The sequence below is a fragment of the Scyliorhinus torazame genome, chromosome 17 (genome assembly GCF_047496885.1).
Source record: "Scyliorhinus torazame isolate Kashiwa2021f chromosome 17, sScyTor2.1, whole genome shotgun sequence".
Taxonomy (NCBI): Eukaryota; Metazoa; Chordata; class Chondrichthyes; order Carcharhiniformes; family Scyliorhinidae; genus Scyliorhinus; species Scyliorhinus torazame.
In genome coordinates this window covers 180,030,653-180,058,465 of record NC_092723.1, presented here as the reverse complement: position 1 = coordinate 180,058,465, position 27,813 = coordinate 180,030,653, and the positions used below count along the sequence as shown (strand labels likewise).

The 27,813-nt window shown below is 47.9% G+C and overlaps 2 protein-coding genes across 5 annotated transcripts in view; one reads left to right on the top strand and one right to left on the bottom strand.

Annotated features, from left to right (window-relative positions):
* Positions 1 to 677: 677 nt before the first annotated feature.
* LOC140394462 (uncharacterized) lies at positions 678 to 20,756 on the bottom strand. Of its 3 annotated transcripts, none has more exons than XM_072481753.1 (6): positions 20,651 to 20,756; positions 16,008 to 16,170; positions 13,812 to 13,905; positions 11,074 to 11,233; positions 10,826 to 10,978; positions 678 to 2,554 (listed from the first exon to the last, which is right to left on the bottom strand). In XM_072481753.1, the coding sequence occupies exons 2-6, from the start codon at positions 16,142 to 16,144 to the stop codon at positions 2,379 to 2,381; spliced, it is 720 nt and encodes a 239-aa protein (XP_072337854.1). In that variant the 5' UTR covers positions 16,145 to 16,170; positions 20,651 to 20,756; the 3' UTR covers positions 678 to 2,378. The 3 variants fall into 3 exon arrangements, with proteins under 3 accessions (XP_072337854.1, XP_072337853.1, XP_072337855.1); XM_072481752.1 differs by having other exon boundaries at positions 20,548 to 20,734; XM_072481754.1 differs by lacking the exon at positions 20,651 to 20,756 and adding an exon at positions 20,269 to 20,402.
* A 153-nt stretch (positions 20,757 to 20,909) lies between these two features.
* stub1 (STIP1 homology and U-Box containing protein 1) overlaps positions 20,910 to 27,813 on the top strand; it is a 47,125-nt gene continuing 40,221 nt past the window's right edge. Inside the window, exon 1 of one of the 2 annotated variants that reach the window (XM_072481750.1) lies at positions 20,910 to 21,331. In XM_072481750.1, the coding sequence (XP_072337851.1) occupies positions 21,218 to 21,331 (114 nt within the window). In that variant the 5' untranslated portion in view covers positions 20,910 to 21,217. The remainder of the gene's footprint in view (positions 21,332 to 27,813) is intronic. The other variant, XM_072481751.1, reaches the window with a different exon arrangement.

The following is a 27,813-nucleotide window of genomic DNA, read 5'->3' as shown; positions in this document are numbered from 1 at the left end:
TGGCAATGCAGACCTGTAGTCCAGAGTTTAATGTGATCCTGGCTTTAAGGTTTTACATCTGCTCAGTTTTCCCTCGGAGAATAGTGTAAAGTGGCGGAAATAAAATCAGAGGCCAATTAATAGCTGTAAGACAGCCCAAATCATCGTCGTACCAGCCGATAGTATTAGGCTTTCATAGACTCCCAGTTCATACAATGAGAGAGAACGTCACATACATCCAGTGGAGAGTGTCTTGCTGGATGTGGACCTAGAAATGACAGCTGGAACTCACTGGGACGCTCTAGAATGAGGTTCGAATGCTGAAGCCTCTAACTCAGATTTGGACGGCACATCAAAGGCTCACTCCCACACATCACAAGGGATAGAAGTTGAAAACTACCAGCTTCTATTCAATTAACATTAACATTCACTTAATCACAACCAGTTCTACACTATTCTTCAGTGATAGTGTCAAGTTTTTGTCTGATGGTTCTTCTGTGAAATGCATTAGAGATGTATACAGATGCGAAGTGCTGTTGTTGTAAACTCCACTACAGTGCACTAACAGACTGTGCCACAATCTGAAATTGATTCTTCATCCACAACAAACCTCGAATTAAAAATCACTTTCTGCAAGCTTCACTTTGGATGACTCTTGAAGGTTCCCCAATGGGTTGAATGAGTTTGGTGGACATGAATGGCTTTGAAAACTTTTTACTGAGCTTTTATCAGAAGCACAAACTTTCACTTTCTATTCAACCACAGCATTTTATTAGAAAAGAATACATAAAATCTCCATGATTTAATTTGAAAAACTACTGCGATACGAGTGAGATGAAAAAGCTGGTAAAAATTTTTTTTAAATTAATTTGAAAGAAGTCAGCTGGGGAAATATGATTTCTGAATCTGTGTTATTAAAGGTCACCATTAACTGTGGCATTTTAGTGCTCGACCCCACTGTAGATAGTGTGTGTCACAGGTGACAGCGTGGCTTTACAGTGAACTCAGTTACATGGAGTAATACCAATTTGCATGTTCAAATTATTAAAGATGTCAAGAACAAAATGATCATACAACAGAGTATTCAACAAAGGAAAAATGTTGTGCTATAAAGCAAAGCATAAGTAATAGGATAGCTGCAGAATCTGGAATGGTAAAGCATTACCAGGTCAGGAATTGGAGGCGGGGGGGGGTTACAGCACATTTGATCACAGTAAATGGTTTAGTTGAAAACTGCACGTTGCACAGAGATAGCAACTCTAAGGCAGTGAATTTCGCCAGGGTTGCACCCGGCCCTGGTAGTAACATTTGTGGAAACGGCAAAAAGAGAGAGAGAATCCCCCTGGTAATTCATCCCCCAGCATATAATCCAAACAAGGGGAAGAAATTTTCACTGCTTCAGATTGCACATTTCACCTGCACGTAACTGCAGTTAAATAAGCACCCGGGCTTCAAATTGCAGCCCGGTTTTAACACTCAGTGAATGGGTTTTGGGTGAGTTAAAAGTCGCGGCACTGAGTTTCTGACAGTTTCACCTGAAGTGAAACCTTTTTAAAAGTGTAGAATCAATGAGCAACTAATGATCAATAGAACACATGGTGTACTTTGTAGGCCATCAGTTATCAATGAGTGAAGATACAATTTACTGCTCGATAAAGCAGAATATTTGGTCCCATTATAGGCAGCTCTATATAAAAGTCGTCAAAATGCTCTCTGTGTTTTCATCACATTGTATTGATGACACTTCGGTTAAAAATCTACAAGGTGATCGGTGTTAAATTTTTATATTTACATTTTGTGCACCATGTAGTTCAGAATCTTAAGTTTATTTGTAACTATGTATTTTGGAATCAGGGATTTCTGCAACCATCACTTTGTTTGTCATTCTGCACACAAACCCGGAACATCTATAGAAGCTGCGGCAAACAGGAAACAGTCAACCCTTTCTGTTGGAAATCACATCGTTCAATCAGTTCTGTTTCACTTTTTTGTGTCACTATTTCATCGGTTTTGTTATCTGGACAAGTGGATTTTCTATCAGGCTGTTTGAGGTGAAAAGGAGCATATATCATGCAACATGCAATGCATTACTTTCTGTCAAGGTAGGGATATTTTTAACCTGGTTGGCCCCATTAAGACCACAAGTCAAATTTCTTAACAGCCATGTCAGGTAGTCAATTAGTGGCTACACATTGTTGGTCAACCAAGTGTGTAGTTGCTTATAAAGCTCTATCGGTAAAGGGTAGGCTGGCTACTAAGGCCAGCAGGAAATTACTGGCTTTCTTCAGCCTTAATTCACAATTGCCCCTGGCTCATGGGTAAGTAATACATCTGCTCACTGGGGGTTATTTTACAATTTTTTAAGCCAATCGGGCTTTTGACAAGGCCCGATGAACCCATCATTTTGTTTTCTGCCTTTTCACAGGTCTTGGCGCTGCACTTTTTTCTTTGTCCACTGTTTTGCTTTGATGCAGCACGATTCCCTTCAGCAACAAGGGCTTAATCTGCCCGGCCACAGCCCAGGTCCAAAGGCACTGCTCGATTCTGTGAGGGGTCCAGTCCTTCACCAAATCATCTGCAAACGGGGAACCCATAATAAATTATCCTGAATTTTATAAATGGAGGCAGCAGCTTACAAGTTTTGGAAAACCTATTGAAAAGGCGAACCCACCATTATCTACTGGAAAAACAAAACACGATAGGTTACACTGTAGGACAAGCCATCACTACAAAATGCAGTCCCTTCTAATAGTACCCCACCATTAGGTGCTGCATGTCTCGAAATGGAAGCTATAAAACCTCACACCAAGAGTTGAATCTTATTAAATCAACAGCTACTGCACATATAACACAACCTCACATTTACTTCCTGTTAATCTGTAGAATTCTGGTAGGTTTACTGTGAAAAACAGGCCTGTAATCATCAGCCATTACTTACACAAACACCATTTACTCTGTATATCTGGAAATGTCCAAGTTGTCATCAGAGTTGTCTGATTATGATTGGACTGGATGGATTTGTTTATTGTCACGTGTACCGAGGTACAGTGAAAAGTATTTTTCTGCGAGCAGCTCAACAGATCATTAAGTACATGGGAAGAAATGGGAATAAAAGAAAATACATAATAGGGCAACGCAAGACATAAAATGTAACGACATAAGCACTGTCTAATGGAAGAAACTGATAGGATAGCTTCTCAACCAAGCCCCCAGAAATGTGTTCCGAATCATATAACAGTGCAGTGCAGGTGGTCATTTAGTCTCCTACATTCCAGTTAGCCTGCCTGCCCTGCTCCTTCTCCACATTCCTGCACTTTTTCAAAAGTATTCACCCAATTCCCTCTGTATCCACCACCTTAGCATTCTGAATCCGGCTTCTCTGACAATCACCTTAAATTTGACCCATCTTTAGTTATCTGCCATTCAGCCGTTTGAAATAATTTCTCTTTGTTTGTTTGAAGTTCACTCTATCTTCATGATTTCAACATTTCTATCAAATCCCCTCTTGGCTTTCTCAGCTCCAAGGAGAGCAGCCCCATCTTCTCCAGTCTATCCATATACAGCTGCAATTCCTCATTCCTTCAAACATTTTTTTTTTAAAAAAATAATATTTTATTGAAAATTTTTGGTCAACCAACACAGTACATTGTGCATCCTTTACACAACATTGTAACAATACAGATAATAATGACCTTTTTTAAATTTAAACAAAAACAACAACAAATAAATAAATATTAAATAACAAAAAATAAAAACTAGCCCTAATTGGCAACTGCCTTGTCTCAGGCCACCCCCCCCCATCCCTCCCCCCCCCCACCCATCCCCCCCCCCCCCATCCCTCCCCCCACCCCACCCATCCCCCCCCCCCCCCCCCATCCCTCCCCCCCCCCCCCATCCCTCCCCCCCATCCCATCCCTCCCCCCCCCCCCATCCCCCCCCCCCCCCATCCCTCCCCCCCCCCCCCCCATCCCTCCCCCCCCCTCCCCCCAAGTCCTGGGCCGCTGCTGCTGCCTTCTTTGTTCTCCCCTATCTATCTTTCCGCAAGATATTCGACGAACGGTTGCCACCGCCTAGTAAACCCTTGAGCCGACCCCCTTAGGACGAACTTAATCCGCTCTAACTTTATGAACCCCGCCATATCATTTATCCAGGTCTCCACCCCCGGGGGCTTGGCTTCTTTCCACATTAGCAATATTCTGCGCCGGGCTACTAGGGACGCAAAGGCCAAAACATCGGCCTCTTTCGCCTCCTGCACTCCCGGCTCTTGTGCAACCCCAAATATAGTCAACCCCCAGCTTGGTTCGACCCGGACTCCTACTACTTTCGAAAGCACCTTTGTCACCCCCATCCAAAACCCCTGTAGTGCCGGGCATGACCAAAACATATGGGTATGATTCGCGGGGCTTCTCGAGCACCTCGCACACCTATCCTCCACCCCAAAAAATTTACTGAGCCGTGTTCCAGTCATATGTGCCCTGTGTAATACCTTAAACTGAATCAGGCTTAGCCTGGCGCACGAGGACGACGAGTTTACCCTGTTTAGGGCATCTGCCCACATCCCCTCCTCAATCTCCTCCCCTAGCTCTTCTTCCCATTTCCCTTTTAGTTCGTCCATCATAGTCTCCCCTTCGTCTCTCATTTCCCTATATATATCCGACACCTTACCGTCCCCCACCCATTTCTTTGAGATCACTCTGTCCTGCACCTCTTGTGTCGGGAGCTGCGGGAATTCCCTCACCTGCTGCCTCGCAAAAGCCCTCAATTGCATGTACCTGAATGCATTCCCTTGGGGCAACCCATATTTCTCGGTCAGCGCTCCCAGACTCGCAAACTTCCCATCCACAAATAGATCTTTCAATTGCGTTATACCTGCTCTTTGCCACATTCCATATCCCCCATCCATTCCCCCCGGGGCAAACCTATGGTTGTTTCTTATCGGGGACCCCCCCAGTGCTCCGGTCTTTCCCCTATGTCGTCTCCACTGTCCCCAAATCTTCAGTGTAGCTACCACCACCGGACTCGTGGTAGAGTTCCTTGGTGAGAACGGCAATGGGGCTGTCACCATAGCCTGCAGGCTGGTCCCCCTACAGGACGCCCTCTCTAATCTCTTCCACGCCGCTCCTTCCTCCTCTCCCATCCACTTACTCACCATTGAAATATTAGCGGCCCAATAATACTCACTTAGGCTCGGTAGTGCCAGCCCCCCCCTATCCCTACTACGCTGTAAGAATCCCTTCCTCACTCTCGGAGTCTTCCCGGCCCAAACAAAACCCATAATACTCCTTTCTATCCTTTTGAAAAAAGCCTTCGTGATCACCACCGGGAGACACTGAAACACAAAAAGGAATCTCGGGAGGACCACCATCTTAACTGCCTGCACCCTCCCTGCCATTGACAATGCTACCATATCCCATCTCTTGAAATCTTCCTCCATCTGTTCCACCAACCGCGTCAAATTTAGCCTGTGCAATGTGCCCCAATTCTTAGCTATCTGGATCCCCAGGTAACGAAAGTCTCTTGTTACCTTCCTCAACGGTAGGTCTTCTATTTCTCTACTCTGCTCCCCTGGATGCACCACAAACAGCTCACTCTTTCCCATGTTCAATTTATACCCTGAAAAATCCCCAAACTCCCCAAGTATCCGCATTATTTCTGGCATCCCCTCCGCTGGATCCGCCACATATAGTAGCAGATCATCCGCATATAAAGATACCCGGTGTTCTTCTCCTCCCCTAAGTATTCCCCTCCATCCCTTGGAACCTCTCAGCGCTATCGCCAGGGGCTCAATCGCCAGTGCAAACAGTAATGGGGACAGAGGACATCCCTGCCTTGTCCCTCTATGGAGCCGAAAATATGCCGATCCCCGTCCATTCGTGACCACACTCGCCACTGGGGCCCTATACAACAGCTGCACCCATCTAACATACCCCTCTCCGAACCCAAATCTCCTCAACACCTCCCACAGATAATCCCACTCCACTCTATCAAATGCTTTCTCGGCATCCATCGCCACTACTATCTCCGTTTCACCCTCTGGTGGGGCCATCATCATTACCCCTAACAACCTCCGTATGTTCGTGTTCAGCTGTCTCCCCTTCACAAACCCAGTTTGGTCCTCATGAACCACCCCCGGGACACATTCCTCTATTCTCATTGCCATTACCTTGGCCAAGACCTTGGCATCTACATTGAGGAGGGAGATTGGTCTGTAGGACCCGCATTGTAGCGGATCCTTTTCCTTCTTTAAAAGAAGCGATATCGTTGCTTCTGACATAGTCGGGGGCAGTTGTCCCCTTTCCTTTGCCTCGTTGAAGGTCCTCGTCAGTAGCGGGGCGAGCAAGTCCAAATATTTTCTGTAAAATTCAACTGGGAATCCGTCCGGTCCCGGGGCCTTTCCCGTCTGCATGTTCCTAATTCCTTTCACCACTTCTTCTACCGTGATCTGTGCTCCCAATCCCATCCTTTCCTGCTCTTCCACCTTGGGAATTTCCAGCCGATCCAAAAACTCCATCATTCTCTCCCTCCCATCCGGGGGTTGAGCTTCATACAATTTTTTATAAAATGTCTTAAACACTTCATTCACTCTCTTCGCTCCCCGCTCCCCCTCTCCATCTTCGTCTCTCACCCCCCCTATTTCCCTCGCTGCTCCCCTTTTCCACAATTGGTGTGCCAGCAATCTGCTCGCCTTCTCTCCATATTCATACTGTACACCCTGCGCCTTCCTCCATTGTGCCTCTGCAGTGCCTGTGGTCAGCAAGTCAAATTCCACATGCAGCCTTTGCCTTTCCCTATACAGTCCCTCCTCCGGTGCTTCCGCATACTGTCTGTCCACCCTCAAAAGTTCTTGCAACAACCGCTCCCGTTCCTTACTCTCCTGCTTCCCTTTATGTGTCCTTATTGATATCAGCTCCCCCCTAACCACCGCCTTCAACGCCTCCCAGACCACTCCCACCTGAACCTCCCCATTGTCATTGAGTTCCAAGTACTTTTCAATGCATCCCCTCACCCTTAAGCACACCCCCTCATCCGCCATTAGTCCCATATCCATTCTCCAGGGTGGACGCCCTCTTGTTTGCTCCCCTATCTCCAAGTCTACCCAGTGTGGGGCATGATCCGAAATGGCTATAGCCGTATATTCCGTTCCCCTCACCCTCGGGATCAATGCCCTACCCAACACAAAAAAGTCTATGCGTGAATAGACTTTATGGACATAGGAGAAAAACGAGAACTCCTTACTCCTAGGTCTACTGAATCTCCACGGGTCCACCCCTCCCATCTGCTCCATAAAATCCTTAAGCACCTTGGCTGCTGCCGGCCTCCTACCAGTCCTGGACTTCGACCTATCCAGCCTTGGTTCCAACACCGTGTTAAAGTCTCCCCCCATTATCAGCTTTCTGGTCTCTAGGTCTGGGATGCGTCCTAGCATTCGCCTCATAAAATTGGCATCGTCCCAATTCGGGGCATACACGTTTACCAACACCACCATCTCTCCCTGTAATTTGCCACTCACCATCACGTATCTGCCCCCGTTATCCGCCACTATAGTCTTTGCCTCGAACATTACCCGCTTCCCCACTAATATAGCCACCCCCCTGTTTTTCGCATCCAGCCCCGAATGGAACACCTGCCCTACCCATCCTTTGCGCAACCTAACCTGATCTATCCGTTTCAGGTGCGTTTCCTGTAACATGACCACATCTGCTTTAAGTTTCTTAAGGTGTGCGAGTACTCGTGCCCTCTTTATCGGCCCGTTAAGCCCCCTCACGTTCCACGTGATCAGCCGAGTTGGGGGGCTTCCCACCCCCCCCCCCCTTGCCGGTTAGCCATCATCTTTTTCCAGCTTCTCGCCCAGTTCCCACGCGGCTGTATTTCTCCCAGACGGTGCCCCCCCGCCCATCCTTTCCCGCACCCACTCCCCCCTTTCCCCAGCAGCAGCAACCCAGTAATTCCCCCCTCCCCCCCCCCCCGCTAGACCCCCCGCTAGCGTAATTACACCCCCATGTTGCTCCCAGAAGTCAGCAAACTCTGGCTGACCTCGGCTTCCCCCCGTGATCACGGCTCGCCCCGTGCGGCGCCCCCTCCTTCCTGCTTCTCTATTCCCGCCATAATTATCATAGCGCGGGAACCAAGCCCGCGCCTCTCCCTCGGCCCCGCCTCCCATGGCCAACGCCCCATCTCCTCTCCCTCCCCACCTCCCCCATCACCACCTTTGGGAGAAAGAAAAGTTACCATACCGCAGGATTAATCATACAATCCCTCTTCGCCCCCCCCCCCCCCCACTCGTCCCACCACTTTGTCCAAACGTTCATTTTCGTAGTCCAATCATTCCAATTTTTCTTCTACAATAAAAGTCCACGCTTCATCCGCCGTCTCAAAGTAGTGGTGCCTCCCTTGATATGTGACCCACAGTCTTGCCGGTTGCAGCATTCCAAACTTTATCTTTTTTTTGTGAAGTACCGCTTTGGCCCGATTAAAGCTCGCCCTCCTTCTCGCCACCTCCGCACTCCAATCTTGATAGACGCGGATCACCGCGTTCTCCCATTTACTACACCGAGTTTTCTTCGCCCATCTAAGGACCATTTCTCTATCCTTAAAACGGAGAAATCTCACCACTATGGCTCTGGGAGCTTCTCCTGCTCTCGGTCCTCGCACCATAACTCGGTATGCTCCCTCCACCTCCAACGGACCCGTCGGGGCCTCCACTCCCATTAACGAGTGCAGCATCGTGCTCACATATGCCCCGACGTCCGCCCCCTCCACACCTTCAGGAAGGCCAAGAATCCTCAAGTTGTTCCTCCTTGCGTTATTTTCCAGTGCCTCCAACCTCTCCACAGATCGTTTCTGGTGTGCCTCCTGTATCTCCGACTTCACCACCAGGCCCTGTATGTCGTTTTCATTCTCTGCTGCTTTCGCCTTCACGACCCGAAGCTCCTGCTCCTGTGTCTTTTGTTCCTCTTTCAGCCCTTCAATCGCCTGTAATATCGGGGCCAACAACTCTTTCTTCATTTCCTTTTTTATCTCCTCCACGCAGCGTTTCAAAAACTCTTGTTGTTCAGGGCCCCATATGAAACTGCCACCTTCCGACGCCATCTTGGTTTCTGCTTGCCTTCCTTGCCGTTGTTCCAAAGGATCCGCTGCAATCCGGCCACTTTCCTCTCCTTTTTCCATCCGTGTCCAGGGGGAACACCCTTCTGGTTTACCGCACGGTGTTTTCAGCCGTTAAAATTGCCGTTGGGGCTCCTATCAAGAGCCCAAAAGTCCGTTTCACAGGGAGCTGCCGAAACGTGCGACTCAGCTGGTCATCGCCGCACCCGGAAGTCCCCTCCTTCAAACATTTTAATGAATGTCTTCTGTCCCCTCTCCAGAGCCTCCATTACTTTCTTAAAGTGCGATGTCTAGATTTAGAGGGAGCCAAGCTAATATTTTACAAAGGTTTATCATAACTTCCAACCTGTTGACTTCTATGTCTCCATTAATGGAAGACAAGAATCAAATACACTTTCCTAATTGGGCAGCACAGTGGTTAGCACTGCTGTCTCACAGCGCCAGGGACTCAGTTCGATTCTGACCTTGGGTGACTGTCGATGTGGAGTTTGCACATTCTCCCAGTGTCTGCGTGGGTTTCCTCCGGGTGCTCCGGTTTCCTCCCACAGTCCAAAGATGTGCGGATTGGCCTTGCTGAATTGTCCCTCAGTGTCCAGGGCTGTACAGGTGCGGTTATGGGAATAGGGCGGGGAAGTGGGCCTAGGTAGGGTGCCCTTTCAGAGGGTCGGCGCAGGCTCGAAGGGCCAAATGGCCTCCTTCTGCACTGCAGGAATTCTATGGTTCTAACTGCTTTGTTAACCTGTCCTGCAATCTTCAAACATTTGTGCACAAACACCGCCAGGTTTCTCTGTTCTCACACTCCCTTTAAAGCTACCATTTAGCTGCAGTTGTCTTTCATCATTCTTCCTACCACCTCTCACTCCTCTGCACTAAATTTCATCGGCTGTGTGTGTGCCCATTCGACCAGTTTGCTTAGGTCCTCTTCAAGTCTATCACCATCTTCCTCACGGTTTCTTCCCAAACTTCCAAGTTTAGTGTCAACTGCAAATTTCAAAATTGTGCCCTGTAGCTCACAACTCCTATTACTGATGCATATTAAAAACAAGAGTGGTCCTGGTACTGAACCCTGGGCGTGTCCGCCACACACCCTCTTCCAGTGCTCAAAACAGCTATTCACCACAACTGCCTGTTTTTTAAAAAATCTTGTGGCCAACTATGTATCCATTCTGCTACTGCTCCTTTTATTCCATGGGCTCCAGTTTTTAGAACAAGCCTAATCTTGGTACTTTATCAAACACCTTTAGAAAATCCACATACACAACTGAAAATGCAATTGGCAATTCTATCATACAAGCCTACTGCAATAGACGATCCAAACCTTAGCCCCACTTTTCCCAAATGGATCACTTCATCCAATGAAACCACAATATCATATCCGGGCAGGCTGACTTGTCAGAGATGTGGCTGAAGGTAGAGCCTGTATTTATAGAACATCTCTCACAACCTCAGCAAAGACATGTAATTACTTTTGAAGCAATCACTGTTGTACCACAGAGAAACAGCAGCTAAACACTGAACAAGACCCGAAACACAAGAGAAGCAATTTCAGCACCTCACAGTTCGACTTCATGTAGGGCTGCTTTGCTGACTTTACCACAGTACAACAGCCTGCTTCAACTCTCATTCAACCATCAATCACTTTTGCTTGTCCCTGTACTCATCACATATACGAAGTAGGGACTTTGCAAGAGAATGAATGCCTTTAGGAAAGTGTACAGCTGTGAAAATCGGAGAAACTTACTCTTGTTGAGTCGTTTTGCACACTCCCTCACTTTATCCAAGTATAGGATGTAGTGTTTAAGCGTGTACTTGATAGGAACCAAGCCTGGGATTGACTCCACCGCTTCATCAGCCATGAACGCAATTAGCTGTGGTGCACCAGCCACAAGCACAGCTAAGCATGATTGAGAGAAAGGGGTCCATTAGAATACAAACATACTGCACAAATAAGTAATGCAAGTAATCAATGGCAAGTTTTTTCTTTGCTACCTGAAGCAGTAGCAGGTCCTACAGCTTTCAGTTTACTGATCTCTGCGATCGCAGCTGAGATGTCAGGAAGCAGCTTGAAAGCTCTCCGTGTGCAGGCCTCCACAGCGTCACTGGAATTACTCCTTACCATCTGCTGCAGCGTTGGCCGGAACTTGCCTCTCTGCAGGTAGAGGGGGAAAGGGAGAAAAAAAAAAATGCAATTAAAATAGACTCAAGTTGAATGATTTAGTTTAAGCTTAAAGATTTGAAATGAATGAGCACTGGGTCATCTCAGATATCGAGTCCTTCGACATAGCACTGTCAGCTGCACCTATAGACAACCTAAATTCCCAGCTTGGTGGCATTGCACTCGTACGTTGCATTCCTTTTATGACATTCCGACATCCTGGGACACTGCATGTACCACTGGTTGAGGGGCTGGCTTAGCACAGTGAGCTAAACAGCTGGCTTGTAATGCAGAACAAGACCAGCAGTGCGGGTTCAATTCCCGTACCAGCCTCCCCGAACAGGCGCCGGAATGTGGCGACTAGGGGCTTTTCACAGTAACTTCATTGAAGCCTACTTGTGACAATAAGCGATTATTATTTTTCTTTGTTCTTTATGCGGACCCATGAAGTGTAGATTGTAGTTTAGTCGGGCAGCATGGTTGGCGCAGGCTTGGAGGGCCGCAGGGCCTGTTCCTGTGCTGTACTTTTCTTTGTTCTTGTTCACTGTCCTCCTCCCATATCTACATACATTGACTCTCCTAAGTATTCTAGTACAGCCAGATAATTTATTTTATGACGGTGCACTGACGGACCACAAGAATGGGTAGTTCCAAGGGTTCAATATCTGAATGTGAAAATATTTCAGGCTGGTGTACATTTTTACACTGCAAAGGAGATTGACATTCTGTAGCAGACTGCAATGCACCGAGAGAATGCATTGGGCCAAACTCTGGTGAATGGTATCCAACCAAGAGAAGGTGACACAAAGAGAACGGAAATCAATTGAGAGAGAAGAGGATCTTACAGTTACAGAACATAATTCTCCAAATGTATGTGACCAGTGCCAAGATGCCACAACCGAAGTGAAGAAGCTATTGGGTTGCAATAATTGGACGATTCAATATGGAATGGAAGAAACTATTTTGTCATTGTACAAGACTTTGATTAGTCGGAATATTGAATCCAGGTTTGGTCTCTCCGCACTGCTTGTGGAGACTTTGAAGAAGGTGTTGTGTTCTGCTTCTTCATGTAGCATAAGCTGCTTCCTTGATGTATACTCTGACAAAGGAAGGTTCAGACTTGGAGATAGATTTGGTTCAGAAGGAGGGCCACTCGAATGATTCCTAGCTTTTATTTAAAAAAACATAAAATTATAAAAATAAGTCTAAAAAGCCGAGTCTATTCATTTTAAGATATAAAACAGTTAAAGCAGCAGATTGTATTCCGATAGGTGGATTAGAGGAACCAGTGTTCATCCATGTAAATTATTTTAGATAGTTATTCTTTCCCAGATGATAGCAGACCCATTGCAATGAATTGTTCACTTGCTAACACCCTTCAGGTGAGGGCTGAACTTGTTCCTGGTTGGGAAAAGAGATTGCCTCTTATAAAGAGCTGTGTGAGATATCAGGTAATGCAAGAATGGTTAGCATGGTCTCCTGGCTATGTAGTCGACTGGCAAAAGAATTTTCCAGATCTTGTTCCCTTATTGCTGTGGGTTTTTATTTGGTTCTCCCTGGATGTTACATGGTAGAATCTGTGGGGCATGTTTGCTGCATGGTTTATTTTGCCTGTCATGTTTCTAGTACCAGGATTGACTCCAATGAGCAGACCCCAGGTATTGTCACATGCTCTATAGCTTTTGCACAGTTGCGAATGTGGGTTTCTGAAATCTAGAAACACAATGGGGAAGACAAAAGGGAAGCCCATAGCGAAACACCATTCGTACAATAATACAGCATGTAAGTCTATACAAAATGCCGTGATTTTGTTTTCATGGAGACTGTGGGGTCCCTTCCACAATGGGAATTTTGTATTCACAGCACAGCTTATGACATCCTCAGGACGTTATGGGGAGGAGAAGCAACAAATAATAAGGAATAATGTTGCTGAAGACCGGAAACAAGTTATATCAGATTTTAATCCCACCACAAACATTAATGACAACTAAAAGACTGGAATTTCACTGTCACTCTGTCCATAATTAGCTGCAGTCTGTGAAGGAGGTCTCTCTTTAGAGCGACAAGTGATTATAGTTGAAGCATGACTGATCAGGAATCTCTCCCACTCTTACCACCTGTCAATGGCACGTTGGAAGGACGAGCAGGTTCATTATCAACCTGTACGGCTATATCATAAAAGATCTTTGCATTGCCAACAAATCCAGAACAGGGACTTGAACCTGGAGCTTCGGACTCAGAGGCAGGGGTTGGTTACGCACAAGACCTCCCCGCTACTCTGTGATAAGTCGTCCAAGGTGTAAACATGAAAAGAGCTCCTCCGGAGGCCCGGTCAGAAGGTTAACACCTCTGAGTAACATTAGACCGCAGTCTCAAAAGTGCCACTTGTGATCCTAGCCTGAGTGAAGAGAGTGGATCTCAGGCCAGGAACAACAACTAAACTCTGCTCCCCAAGGCATGGAGGAGGGAAGAAAAACTGTTGAATGCCATTTGGTGATACACAAACATCCTGAAACAAACTGGGTTTTTATGACATTTAGCACTTCAATCCATCCCTGCCCAGCAGACTTACTGTCAGTTTCCATTCCATCAACTGAACCAGCTCGGCATGTGTGAGGTATTTCTCTGTGCGACCAGAAACGGCTCTTGGCAGTTCTTCTTGATACCTGAAATAGGAAAGGAAGTATTGGCCAGATTGTCCATAAATACCCGCCAGACTGAGTGAGCAAGTGTTTTAAGGAACGTTCACTATCAGAGGCCAAACACTATTGACACAAACGTTAAACAGATGTCCGAGCTATTTATTTTTAGGTTGATGGCCCTTTAATAGGTTAGGGAGTTCTGTTGCTGTGTGTTGGCCAATAGTCTTCCCTCAATAAACACTATCAAAACACATTAATTGGTCAATTATCCCATTTAAATCCCTAAAAACGAGTGAGTTCAGGGCTGGATTTTGCCATCCCAACGAGGGAATAACCTCCTTAGGACAGGCTTTACAACTTGTGAGGAGGACCCGATTCTGCCATTCTGGCAAAATTGATCAGTGACCAACTGCGCCAGCTCCATTGCGGGAGTGGGTATTTCAGATCGCTCACAATTTTCATGGAAGTCAGGCTGGCTTTTGAAGGCTGTGTGATTCACACCAACTCAGGAGGCACCATGGACCATGGGCAACCCTGTTCTGGACTTGGGAACCCTTTGACAGACAAGTTTCACATGTCATAGTGAAATGCTGTATTAGTTAGATATGTTTTAATACAGTGCTTGATGATAGGGGTCTTAAAAATGAGTGACCATTCAATTAACTAGCGTTGTGAAAGTGGAAAAGTCTTCAGATGCTTTAGAGGATGTTATCCACTAGATAACGTGTTCTTCTGCATAGAACAATATTCAAATTGTCAATTGCCCTTTGCTTTATTTAAAAAAATTTAATTTCAGTTCATTCATTTGTTTCACTACTTCAAGGCTTGAACAGTTGGCTGTGCTGTTTGAATTACTTCAAAAGCTTTAATATATTTGGTTCAGTTGTGCAATGGAGTCTCATTATTGTTTGGCTATACTCCATGCCCATTAATGGATTCAGCTCAGCAGGGGTTGTTTATACAGCTGTCAAAGGAGTGAGAGCTTGATTATTTTGACAGTTTTAGAATAACTATAATTAATAATTTTCCCCCCACGTGCTAGCTGAATGAGTTTGTTTATCGTGCCACTTTTATCAGACTCTGATAGTTCTTTTCAAGTGCATTTTTGAGTACTGTTTTTATTTTGAACATTTTATGAACATCTTAATTACTTCCCAATAGGGTTGGTGAGTTCTGTACATTGTTGATACTGGGTGAGTGGGTATGGATGGGTAAATAGAGGAGGCAAGGGTGTATGGAGGGGGTGAGGATGAGGTCTCACATACATCTACAGAACTGGGCCCATGTCCTCATGAATGGCGATGGGAGGGAGCAAGGTGGCGCAGTGAGTTAGCCCTGCTGCCTCACGGTGCTGAGGTCCCAGGTTCGATCCCGACTTTGGGTCACTGTCCGTGTGGAGTTTGCACATTCCCCTGTGTTTGCGTGGGTTTCGCCCCCACAACACAAAAATGTGCAGGGCCACGCTAAATTTCCCCTCAATTGGAAAAAATGAATTGGGTACTCAAAATTTATATATTAAAAAAAAGAATGGCGATGGGCCTTTTAACATGTCCGCCTTGGCACTGGCCTGCCTCCATTTCCTCTTCATGCCTTTGGACCTGACTCGAGCCCAGGGTGGCACGGCAGCACAGTGGGTAACACTGTTGCTTCACAGTGGCAGGGACCCGAGTTCGATTCCCGGCTTGGGTCACTGTCTGTGCGGAGTCTGCACGTTCTCCCCGTGTCTGCGTGGGTTTCCTCCGGGTGCCCCGGTTTCCTCCCACAAGTCCTGAAAGATGTGCTGTTAGGTACTTTGGGCATTCTAGATTCTCCCTCTGTGTACCCGAACAGGTGCCGGAATGTGGCGATGAGGGGATTTTCGCAGTAACTTCATTGCAGTGTTAATGTAAGCCTACTTGTGACACTAATTCTGTTAGTGAGCACCGCCAGGCAGGAGGCAGGGTCATGACATCAAGAAATGGCCTGATTCCCACCTCCAAGATGAATATCCAGCCCTTGGTTTCAGACCTGAGTGCATCAATCAGTCAAAACAGGAAAGAAAAACAACAAAAGAGTTTTCCTCCTCTGGTATATTTTGTTTTCTGTCTTGGTGCCTTCTCCTAAATTATAAAAGATCTAGCGCTCACCATTTATCCAGTGCAGCCAGTTTGCCTGCTTTCCTTCCTTTGGATGTTGTTGTCTTTTCTTCAACCACATCTGAATAAAGAGTGAACACAGACCTCCATACAGCAGGATCCTTGCAGTTATATAATTCTCCACCCATGGCTTCACTTGCCACGCACTTTTAACCTACAAGGAATTTTGCCATTTAAAATGATTCCAAATTAGGTTGACATGCTTAAAACACCGCTGCACCAATCACCATTGGGACCCAAAACATTAAAGGTTTGCCGGGGGGGCGGGGGGTAGAGAGAAGGAGGGAACGACAATTCAGGAAATTGTCATTTTTTCATTCAATGTGGAATTTGCCGGATTACCCCCTGTCCCATATTTTTTTGGGGGGGATCCATTTTTTGTCTATAGCTCACGTGTCCGTTAAGGGGCATCATTTGACCCGCATTTCGGGGACACCCTGTGGGAGACTGACCCAAGGAGTCCCCAAGGGCGAGTCTGAGTGATTCGAGCAGGACTGCAAGCAAATGAGCCGGTCATCAGAGAGGTGGGCAACGTGACTCAGCGAGATAAGCTGCAATAGAAGCCAAAATACCGCTGGACGTTGGGAATCTGAATAAACTGCTGGGTAAAGGTCTTCCCTGGAGGGAGAAGCAGAGTGAACACTTCGACTCGGAGGCCATGGCTCAAGAGCTGGTAAATGGGGTTCGGTCGGTAAAAATAAGGGGCTGGATTCTCCGTCCCGCTGCACACGTTTTCGGGTGTGGCGCCCCCCCCCCCCCCCTCCCCTCCCCAACTGGCAGCGGGATTCTCCATCCCGGCAGCCGGCCAATGGTTTGATTTATTGTCACATGTATTAGTATACAGTGAAAAGTATTGTTTCTTGCATGCTGCACAAACAATGCATCCCGTACATAGGGAAGGAGAGACTGCAGAATATAATGTTACAGTTATAGCAAGATGTAGAGAAAAGATCAACTTAATACGAGGTAGGTCCATTCAGAAGTCTGATGGCAGTAGGGAAGCTGTCCTTGAGTCGGTTGGTACGTGGCCTGAAACATTGGTATCTTTTTCCTGACGGATGGAGGCGGAAGAGAGTATGTCCGGGCTGCGTGGGGTCCTTAATTATGCTGGTTGCCTTTCCGAGGCAGCGGGAATTATAGATAGAGTCAATGGATGGGAGGCTGGTTTGCGTAATGGACTGGGCTACATTCACAACCTTTTGTAGTTTCCTGCGGTCTTGGGCAGAGCAGGATCCATCCCAAGCTGTGACACAACCAGAAAGAATGCTTTCTATGGTGCATCTGTAGAAGTTGGTGAGGGTCGTAGCTGACATGCCAAATTTCCTTAGTCTTCTGAGAAAGTAGAGTCGTTAGTGGACTTTCTTAACTATAGTGTCGGCATGGGGGGACCAGGACAGGCTGTTGGTGATCTGTACACCTAAAAACCTGAAGCTCTCGACCCTTTCTACTTCGTTCCCATTGATGTAGACAGGGGCATGTCCTCCACTATGCTCCCTGAAGTCGATGACAATCTCCTTCGTTTTGTTGACATTGAGGGAGAGATTATTGTCATCGCACCAGTTCACCAGATTCTCTATCTCATTCCTGTACTCTGTCTCGTCATAGTTTGAAATCCGACCTACTACGGTGGTGTCATCAGCAAATTTGAAAATCGAGTTGGAGGGGAATCTGGTCACACAATCATAGGTGTATAAGGAGTATAGTAGGGGGCTGAGGACACAGCCTTGTGGGGCACCGGTGTTGAGGATGATCGTGGAGGAGGTGTTGTTGCCTATCTTTACTGACTGTGGCCTGTGGGTTAGAAAGTTCAGGATCCAGTCGCAGAGGGAGGAGCCGAAGCCAAGGCCATGGAGATGAGTTTCGTAGGAATGATGGTGTTGGAAGACTGAGCTGTAGTCGATAAATAGGAGTCTGACATAGGTGTCTTTGTTATCTAGGTGTTCCAGGGTAGAGTGCAGGGGCATGGAGATGGCATCGGCTGTGGACCTGTTGCAGCGGTAGGCAAACTGTAGTGGATCAAGGCAATCCGGGAGGCTGGAGTTGATTCGTGCCATGACTAACCTTTCGAAGCACTTCATGATGATGGATGTCAGAGCCACTGGACGATAGCCATTAAGGCACGTTGCTTGACTTTCTTTTGGTACAGGGATAATGGTCGTCTTCTTGAAGCAGATAGGGACCTCAGATTGTTGTAAAGAGAGGTTGAAGATGTCTGCGAATACCCCCGCCAGTTGATCCGCGCAAGACCCGAGTGCTCGTCCGGGTACTCCATCCGGGCCAGTGGCTTTCCGTGGGTTGACCTTCGGGAAGGCTGCTCTGACGTCTGCAGTGGTGATCTCAGATACAAGTTCATCCGCGGTTTCTGAGGTGGAGGGCTTGCTCTCGCTGACCTCTTGCTCAAAGCGGGCATAGAATGCGTTGAGCACATCAGGGAGGGGTGCGTTGGAGCTGACAATTTTACATGCCTTCATTTTGTCGCCCGTTATGTCTTGCAGACATTGCCATAGACGGCGGGGATCCTTGTGGCTAGCCTGGGACACTAGCTTGGTCCGGTACTGTCTTTAGGCATCTTTGATGGATTTCTTTAGATCATATCTGGCTTTCTTGTAGAGGTCAGGGTCGCCTGACTTGAACGCCTCAGACCTATGGGGTTTCCCATTGTGGGCAGCCCCACGCCATCGAGAAATCCGCGGGCGCGAGTGCGCTGCTGGCGCAACGGAAGGTCCCGCCGGCGGAGAATCCAGGCAGGTGTTTTTCATGTGTCGGTGCAGACTGGATGGGCCGAAGGGCCTCTTGTGCACTGTATTTTCTGCAATTCCAACAGGATTTTTCTTTGGAACTGCCAAATCGTAGGTTTGCGTTGATTTTAAATCCTCCCCCCTCCCCTGGGCCTCCCTTAATTTAAAAAAAAACATTTTCTTAAGGCATTTATAATTTTAGAACAATAAACGGTACAAATACAAACATAGTGCAAAAAACATCTCTCACTAAACCCACCTACCCTAAACACAAAGTAGCCGAACGCCCCCCCCCCCCCCACCCCCCCATCTTATTGCCCTTGCTGACAGTTGAGCTTTGCCTGAAGAAGTTGATAAACAGCTGCCACCTCCGGATGAATCCTAATGTTGACCGTCTCAGGGCGAACTTAATTTTCTCAAGTCTGAGAAACCCAGCCATGTCGCTAACCCAAACCTCTGATTTTGGGGGCTTCGAGTCCCTCCACGCAAACAATATCCGTCTCCGGGCTACCAAGGAAGCAATGGCCAAAACCTCAGCCTCTCTCGCCCCCTGGACTCCCGGATCTTCCGACACTCCAAAAATCGCCACCTCTGGACCCGGCGCCACCCTTGTTTTAAGTACCGTGGGCATGACATCCGCCAATCCCTGCCAGTATCCCTGAGCTTCGGGCATGCCCAAAACATATGGACATGGTTTGCTGGCCCTCCCGCACACTTCACACACCTGTCCTGTATCCCAAAAAACATGCTCACCCGGGCCACCGTCATGTGTGCCCGGTGAACCACATTGAATTGTATCAGGCTGAGCCTGGCACATGATGAGGATGTGTTGACTCTACTCAGAGCATCCTCCCACAGACCCGCCTCTACCTTCCCTCCCAGCTCATCTTCCCATTTACCCTTTAGCTCATGTATCCGAATTTCCTCCCACTCCATAAGCTTTTTGTAGATATCTGAAACCTTCCCCTCCCCCGTTCTAGAAACGACCCTGTCCTGTATCCCCTGTGGCGGTAGGAGCGGGAAGGTTGAAACCTGCCTTCGCACAAAATCCCTTATCTGCAGATATCGAAACCCATTCCCTCCCGGCAATTCAAACTTCTCTTCCAAATTCTCCAAACAGGGAAATCGATAAATAGATCTCCCAGCCTCTCAATCCCTGTTCTCGGCCACCTCCGAAACTCCCCATCCAGCCTCCCCGGAACAAACCAGTGATTATCACAAATTGGAGTCCACACCGACACTCCCTCCAGACTCTCAGGGCCGCCACTACTAATGGGTTTGTGGAGTACCGGGCCAGCGAGAACGGCAGAGGTGCCGTTACCAATGCCCCCAAACTTGTGCGCTTACATGAGGCCGCCTCTACTCGATCCCACACCAATCCCTCCCCCACTACCCACTCCCTAATCATAGCTATATTTGCCGCCCAGTAGTTACTAAAGTTTTACAACACCAGGTTAAAGTCCAACAGGTTTGTTTCGATATCACTAGCTTTCGGAGCGCTGCTCCTTCCTCACCTGAGTAAGAGACTTCTTACTGTGCTCACCCCAGTCCAACACCGGCATCTCCACATCATTACTAAAGTTTGGCAGTGCCAGCCCACCCTCCCCCTGACTGTGTTCCAACAACACTTTCTTTATTGGGGCCTCAATTTTTAACCCCCCCCCCTCCACCCCGTGTCTCAGATTTTGTTTTGTAAAGAGCTAATCGCCCTGGTGACAGAATTTACAGCCACCCAAACACAACACTGAGGGTTTGAAAATTGCGCCAAAAAACACCAGGAAACAAAATCCAACCTCAGGTTAAACCCAGGGGATGGAGTTTGATTTGAGCTGCTCCCAATGAAGAGTTTTCACAACAAAAATGCACCGGGCACACAACAAAACAAAAAACGCGCACCAGATCCAAAGTGGCTGCCGAACTTTCCGGAGCGAGCAATCCAAGGAGGAGGGAGGAGCGAGCAGCTCCAACAGCAAAATGGCAGCGCCCCGGCTTCACTAGTGCGTCGCGTTCTGATTCGCTCACCGTTTCGGGCGCCGGGAGATGACATCTCCGGGCCTGAGCCGGCTGGGCCGCCCGGCGTCGGCGCACTGAGATGGCGCCGGCGGCCGTGCGACGTCACTGGCGGGCGCCGGCGGATGACGCGGCTGGTTACCTGCGGTTTGTACACAAACAGCGGCCACCGCTCTGGACCCTCTGTTCCCCCCCCCCCCCGCGCCACCCCCCTCCTCGACAAGACTGCCCAGGCCGGATCCCCCTCCCGGCCTGAGATCACCCGGTGACCCCGCCTCACCCCGGGCCTGCTCCCCTCCCGCACAGCCTGGGACTCTCCCCCTGACTACAGGCCCCTCAGCTGCTGCTGGGAGCCGCCGCCTTCCTCTCCCCGTCCCCCTCCCTCCCCAATTCCCCCCCCCCCCCCCGGTCCCCCAGCCGACATTCACCCCGGGGAGAAGGAAGAACAACAACATGTCTGGGAGCCCCGAGAAGAGCCTGACGGCCCAGGAGCTGAAGGAGCAAGGGAACCGCCTGTTCCTCAGCAGGAAGTACCAGGAAGCCGCGGCCTCCTACAGCAAGGCCATAGTGAGTATCTCAGCCCCGGGCAGGCTGGCTGCCCAGTCACAGCTCCCAGCACACGCGGTGGCTGGCGTCTGTCACTCCCGCCTTGCAGCAATTGAATGTCAATCGCCAGGATAAAAGGGTTCGTGCTGGTTTGACATTAACATTCAGGCGCTGGATATTCCCATCTACAGTCCACCAGTTCGTTCTGCCATCAGCAGTGGAGGTGTAACCGAAACCTGATGGCTCAAAATCCAGCACATGAGTCTAGTGATGATAGCAGAAGATTTATTCTGTACCTATGTGCACATAGGGAAATATCTATGCACTAAATGACAACAGAAATTATATTGCGTTTGATCCAAAGTGGGTACCAATCTAAAGATCTGTCTATGAATTGGCTGCATCAGTATAGGGTGTGTGATTTGAAGGCTGTGTGGTTTTGGAAATCCGAAGGCTCTGGCATGCTGATCATAAGCTTACCCAAGGTTTGTAATTGGATGTTGATAATGTCATCAAAATCATTACTGGATCGCACTGTTGTGGCAGGTTCTAAATTCTGTAGCTGTCCAGTTTCACTCAGGTGTTTTAACACAGTAGTATTGTCATACAATATAAAGATGTGTAGGAAAGCTGGGGTTTGCCAAGAGATGTAGGTAGGTTAACTTGAGTGGGTTAAACATTGGCAGATGGAGTATAATGTGGAAAAATGTGAGGTTACCCACTTTGGTGAGAAGAATAGAAAAAGAGAATGTTATTTAACTGGAAAGTTAGCATGTAGGTACAACAAGTAATTAAGAAGGCAAATAAAATGTTGGACTTTATTGCAAAGGGGTGGAGTCTAAAATGTCTTGCTGCAACAGTTGGTTAGACCACAGTTAAGTACTGTTCATGGATTTGGTCTTGCGGTTAGAAGCAGTTCAGAGAAGGTTCACTCTGTTGATTCCTGGGATGAAAGGGTTGTCTGGACCAATATACAATGGTTGCGAGAAAAATGAGAGAGGATCTTACTGAAACTAATACTATTCTGGGGGGGCTTGTCAAGGTAGATGCTAAGAAGATTTTTCCTCTCCTGGGGGAATCTAGCACAGTTTAAGAATCAGGTCGGAACTCTCTGGCCGTTGGGATTCTCCTTTCACGTCGGCAGTGCGTGTTTCCCGGCAGCCTGGGGTGGTTACAATGGCATATCCCATTGACAAGCAATGGGAAGAGAGAATCCCGCCACCAGCGAATGGCGCACTGCTAAAGAACCACGCGGCAGGGGTACCGGAGAATCCAACCCCAGGTGTCTCCCGTTCAAGAGGAAGATGAGGAATTTGTTCTCTCTGAGTGTTCTTAATCTTTGGAATCCTCTACCCCAGAGAACAGTGGAGGCTGAATCATTGAGTACATTCAGTTCTGAGTCAGATAGGTTTTTGGGCAAGGGTGTTAAGACTTGAGGGGGCAGACAGGAAACTAAAGTTGAGGCCATGATCAAATCTGCCGTGATCTTATCGAATGGTGGAGCAGGGCCGATTAGCTTATTCCTGGTCCATTTTCTTGTGTTCTTATATGATGCAGCAATGTACAGGTACACTGCTATTGTGATGTGGCAAAAACCATTGTTTTAGCCTATATTTTATTAACTGGTCAGTTTGGGGGAGTGGGGAGATGCATATTAATGTGTGCGCGCTCATGTGTGTGTGTGTATGGCACAGGTGTGCGAGAGCATGTGTGTATGCATGCCCATTGTGTGTGTGCGCTTGTGTATGTGTGCAGACGTGCGCTTGTGTACGTGTGCAGACATGCGCTTGTGTACGTGTGCAGACGTACGTTTGTGGACGTGTGCGGACGTGCGTTTGTGGACGTGTGCGGACGTGCGCTTGGGTACGTGCGCTTGTGGACGTGTGCAGACATGCGCTTGTGGACGTGTGCGCTTGTGGACGTGTGCGGACGTGCGCTTGTGGACGTGTGCAGACGTGCGCTTGTGGACGTGTGCAGACGTGCGCTTGTGGACGTGTGCAGACGTGCGCTTGTGGATGTGTGTGTGCACATGATTTTTTTTCTTTGTTGCCTATCCCTTGAACTGAGTGGCTTGCTAGTTCATTTCAGAGGGGCAGTCACGTTGCTGTGGGTCTGGAGTCAATTATAGGCCAGACCATAGGGGTGGCAAATTTCCTTCCCTCAAGGACACGAGTGAACCAGATGGGTTTTTACGATAATTCACAATGGTTTCATGGTCACCATTTCACCATGACTGAGATTTGCTTTTCAATTCCTGATTATTAATTGAATTTAAATTTCAACAGCTGATGTGGTGGATTTGAGTGCTTCTACCCAGAGCATTAGCCTGAGTGTCTGCCTTACTGGCCCAGTGACAGTACCACTATGTCCCCATCTCTAATATCACAAAAAAATATAATCACAATTCTGAATGGACAGCAAAACCATTGAGAGTACTCAACCTGGTGGCACAGTGATTAGCACTGCTGCCTCACAGTTCCAGGGACCCGGGTTCAATTCCAGCCTTGGGTATCTGTCTGTGTGGAGTTTGCACATTTTCCCTGTGTCTGCATAAGTTTCATCCAGGTGCTCCAGGTTCCTCCCACAGTCCAAAGATGTGCAGGTTAGGTAGATTGGTTATGCTAAATTGCACCATAGTGTCCAAAGATGTGGGGTTACGGGGATAGGGCGGGGGAGTGGATCTCGGTAGGGTGCACTTCCCGCGAGTCGGTGCAGACTCGATGGGCCAAACTGCCTTCTGCATTGTAGAAATTCTATGGTTCTGTGATACACTGATTCACTCGTAAGGAATAGCACCGTTTGGTTCTTTAGGTTAAGCATTAACTGGATGTTGTTTGATTTTTGATTGGCAAGAACAAAATGGAAGAGATTTGGCACTGGCCCATAAAAAGTCCCTGGGGTAGATCACCCCCCCACATGGTTTTCAGACTGACAGCTTGCAGAGCACGCTGGTTGTCCGATTGTGACGATGAGAGACCTGATCCATTTGTGGGCCATCCCACATGAGAACATAAGAAATAGTAGCAGAGAAGACGATACAGACCATTGAACCTGTTCCATCGTTCAATGCAATCCTGGCCTTCCAACTCCACTTTCCTTCCCTAAAGGTAATTTGTGAACCAGATGGGTTTTTACAACGACCGGCTTTTCACTATCTGCTGTGATGGGATTCAAACCCGGATCCCCAGAGCATTACCCTGGATGATTAGTCCAGTGACAATACCACTATGCCACTGCCTCCCCACGTGTGTGCGAGTGCATGTGGCACACTCCTGTGCATCTTTGTGCACATCACATGCGCAGTGTGTGTGCTTGCGAGTGAGAGCATATGTATGGGCATGCGAGTGCAAATGCACACGTGTGGGCATGTTTTGGATCACAATAATGTAAAAGAGGAATAATTCATTTTGCATCATTTCCACGTGGAACTCAGAATCTGTGCCTCTGTTACAGTGATTATGTAAAATCAGCTGAATCAGTACTTGACAGAATGCCAAAAGACTGTGCAGCCTTAAAGCTATACATTTAAAAGGCTCAGTGCATTGAGGTTTTTGACAAGTCTTTTAGGTTATCAATGCCAATTGTGCACAGTTGCATTTTTTTGACAAAGAGTACATGGTCATTCTACCCAAAACAAAGTACGCCACATTTGTTGTTGATAAATCTTGCCTCTTTATTTCTGGATGCAAGCTAATTATTCATTTCTTTTCATTATTAGAACAGATTGAATTGATCCTCCTTCTTCAATGCTGGCAGTATAAGTTTGAAGACCTTTTGTAATGTCTTGACCCTTTAATTAAAGTGTTGGTCATCTTTCTGGCCCAGCTTTCCCCAAAGTATTGCAATATTACTATGCTTCAACATACATAATTTGAGCAGCTTTTAAAAAATATATATTTATTTTACACCCTCGTCCCTCCAAAAATGTTTGGCCAAAGTTTTCAGGCCTTTCCCGCCGACGGGATCGCCCAGGATCGCCGGGGGTTCTCCCAGTCTCGTCGGGGTTTCTCCCAGTCTTGCCGGGGATCTCCCAGTCTTACCCGGGGGTCTTCCAGTCTTGCCCGGGGGTCATCCAGTCTCACCGGTGGATCTTCCAGTCTCGCCGGGGGACCTTCCAGTCTCGCCGGGGGACCTTCCAGTCTCGCCGGGGGACCTTCCAGTCTCGCCGGGGGACCTTCCAATCTCGCCGGGGGACCTTCCAGTCTCGCCGGGGGACCTTCCAGTCTCGCCGGGGGACCTTCCAGTCTCGCCGGGGGACCTTCCCGTCTCGCCGGGGGACCTTCCCGTCTCGCCGGGGGACCTTCCCGTCTCGCCGGGGGACCTTCCCGTCTCGCCGGGGGACCTTCCCGTCTCGCCGGGTGATCTTCCAGTCTCGCTGGGGCACCTTCCGGTCCCGTCTTTGTTTTTCAGATGTTCCTCTTTCCCTCTGGATTGTAATCCATTTATACATTTTACTGCCCCGTAGCAATTTGTGGCATAGGATTAGGTGGGAATGAAGGTGTTGTTGCCATCTGCTTAGGAACAGGAAGAGGACATTCAATCCCTTGACCCTCAACCTTCGACAGGGGCAGACAGGGCAGTAGAGCTGAGGCCATAATCCGATCAGTCATGATCTTTTTGAATGGTGGTACAGGCTCGATCGAGGGGCCGGTTCGATTCCCGGCTTGGGTCACTGCCTGTGTGGAGTCTGCACGTTCTCCCCGTGTGTGCGTGGGTTTCCTCCGGGTGCTCCGGTTTTCTCCCACAGTCCAAAGATGTGCAGGTTAGGTGGATTGGCCATGATAAATTGCCCTTAGTGTCCAAAATTGCCCTTAGTGTTGGGTGGGGTCACTGGGTTATGGGGATAGGGTAGAGGTGTGGGCTTGGGTGGGGTGCTCTTTCCAAGAGCTGGTGCAGACTCGATGGGTCGAATGGCCTCCTTCTGCACTGTAAATTCTATGAAATCTATGAATCGCCCACGCTAGAATCATAGAAAGTTTATGGCATAGGTCGAGGCCACTCGGCCCATTGAGTCTGTGCCGTCTGAAAACCAGCCACCCTGCCTGATCCCATTTTCCAGCATTTGTTCCGTAGCTCTGCAGGTTACGGCACTTCAGGTGCAGATCCAGACACCTTTTAAATGAGCTGAGGGACTCTGCCTCTACTGCCCTTCTCGGCAGTGAGCTCCAGGCCTTTACAATCCTCTGGGTGAAAAAATATTACATCATCTCTCTCCTCTAGTCACTGACCTCTCTGCTAAAGTAAACAGGCCCTTCCCATCCACACTATCCAGGCCCCTCACAATTTTGTACATCTCAATCAAATCTCCCCTCAGCCTCTTCCGTTCCAAGGAGAACAACCCCAGCCGATCCAATCTTTCCTCAGAGCCGCAATTGCCAGTCCTGGCAACATCCTCCTAAACCTCCTCTGTACCCTTGATAGTGTAATGAGCTGACCAAAACCCAGGCAGAGTGCTCAAGCTATGGCCGAACTAATGTCTTATAGAGTTTCAGAATTGGCTCCTACTCTTGTCCCAAATTTGTATGTTAAAATGAATACAAGCCAAATTTATGCAACCTACTCCACAATATTGCCTGTGGTCCCATTCTGTTGAACCTGCATTGTAATGTTTCCAGGGCCAATCTAACTCCCCTGAAATTCCGTGCCCAAACCTGAATGCAGATAGCCCAGTATAGCTGGAGCATCCTTTGGTTTCCCACCCCTTTGAGGTAATTCTCCACATTCCAGTATCCGTTCTGATTGCTCTTTGTGGAATTTATTGCTGATTTGTACACATGGAAAATCAAATTGCTTTGGTCTCCCCAACGCCAAGTCTCACCATTAACAAAATTGTCTGAGAGTTGTTTAATAGTACAGAACTTGAGTATTGCTGTAAAAAAGAGACAGGCTGCCAAAGTTTTTTGTCTTGCACTCATCAGGGCGGCTTGCAAGAAATAACCAGCCGAAAAGGAGAACAACCATTTATACTGCATGACAAAAGAGTGCTGAATAGGTTAGCAAGTGGGCTCTGATTGGTGGAGGTGTTGCTATGGAGAATGTAGCATGGAACAGTTAGCTGCGCAGCTTTGTTCAAATCCAAACCAGGCAGGTCCACTCTGATTGGTCAAGGCATTGCCCTGGGGGAAATGAGCCATGGAATGACTGTTCCCAAGTCTTTGCTTAGTTGAAAAAAGGCACAAGTGTGGACATGTTCCTTCTGCCTGTAAAGGACAGGGCACTGTGAATATATATGCGGCTTCTAGCATGTGTAAGTGAGCCACAGTGTAATTCTTAGCACAATCAGGATTGTTTAGCAAGTGTTGTCCGATTGCAGAATCACATCTAATACTGGACACTGTTTTGATTCTGATTTGTCTTGCTCAAATCCAAAGTGAATGACTTCACAGTTCTTCACATTGATCATCATCTGCCATTGTTCTAACCACTCAGTCTGTTTATGTCTCTTTGTCTCCGAACATAATGTTGTCCCACAGTGAAAGTAGCAGCCCAAATTCTCTCAATTC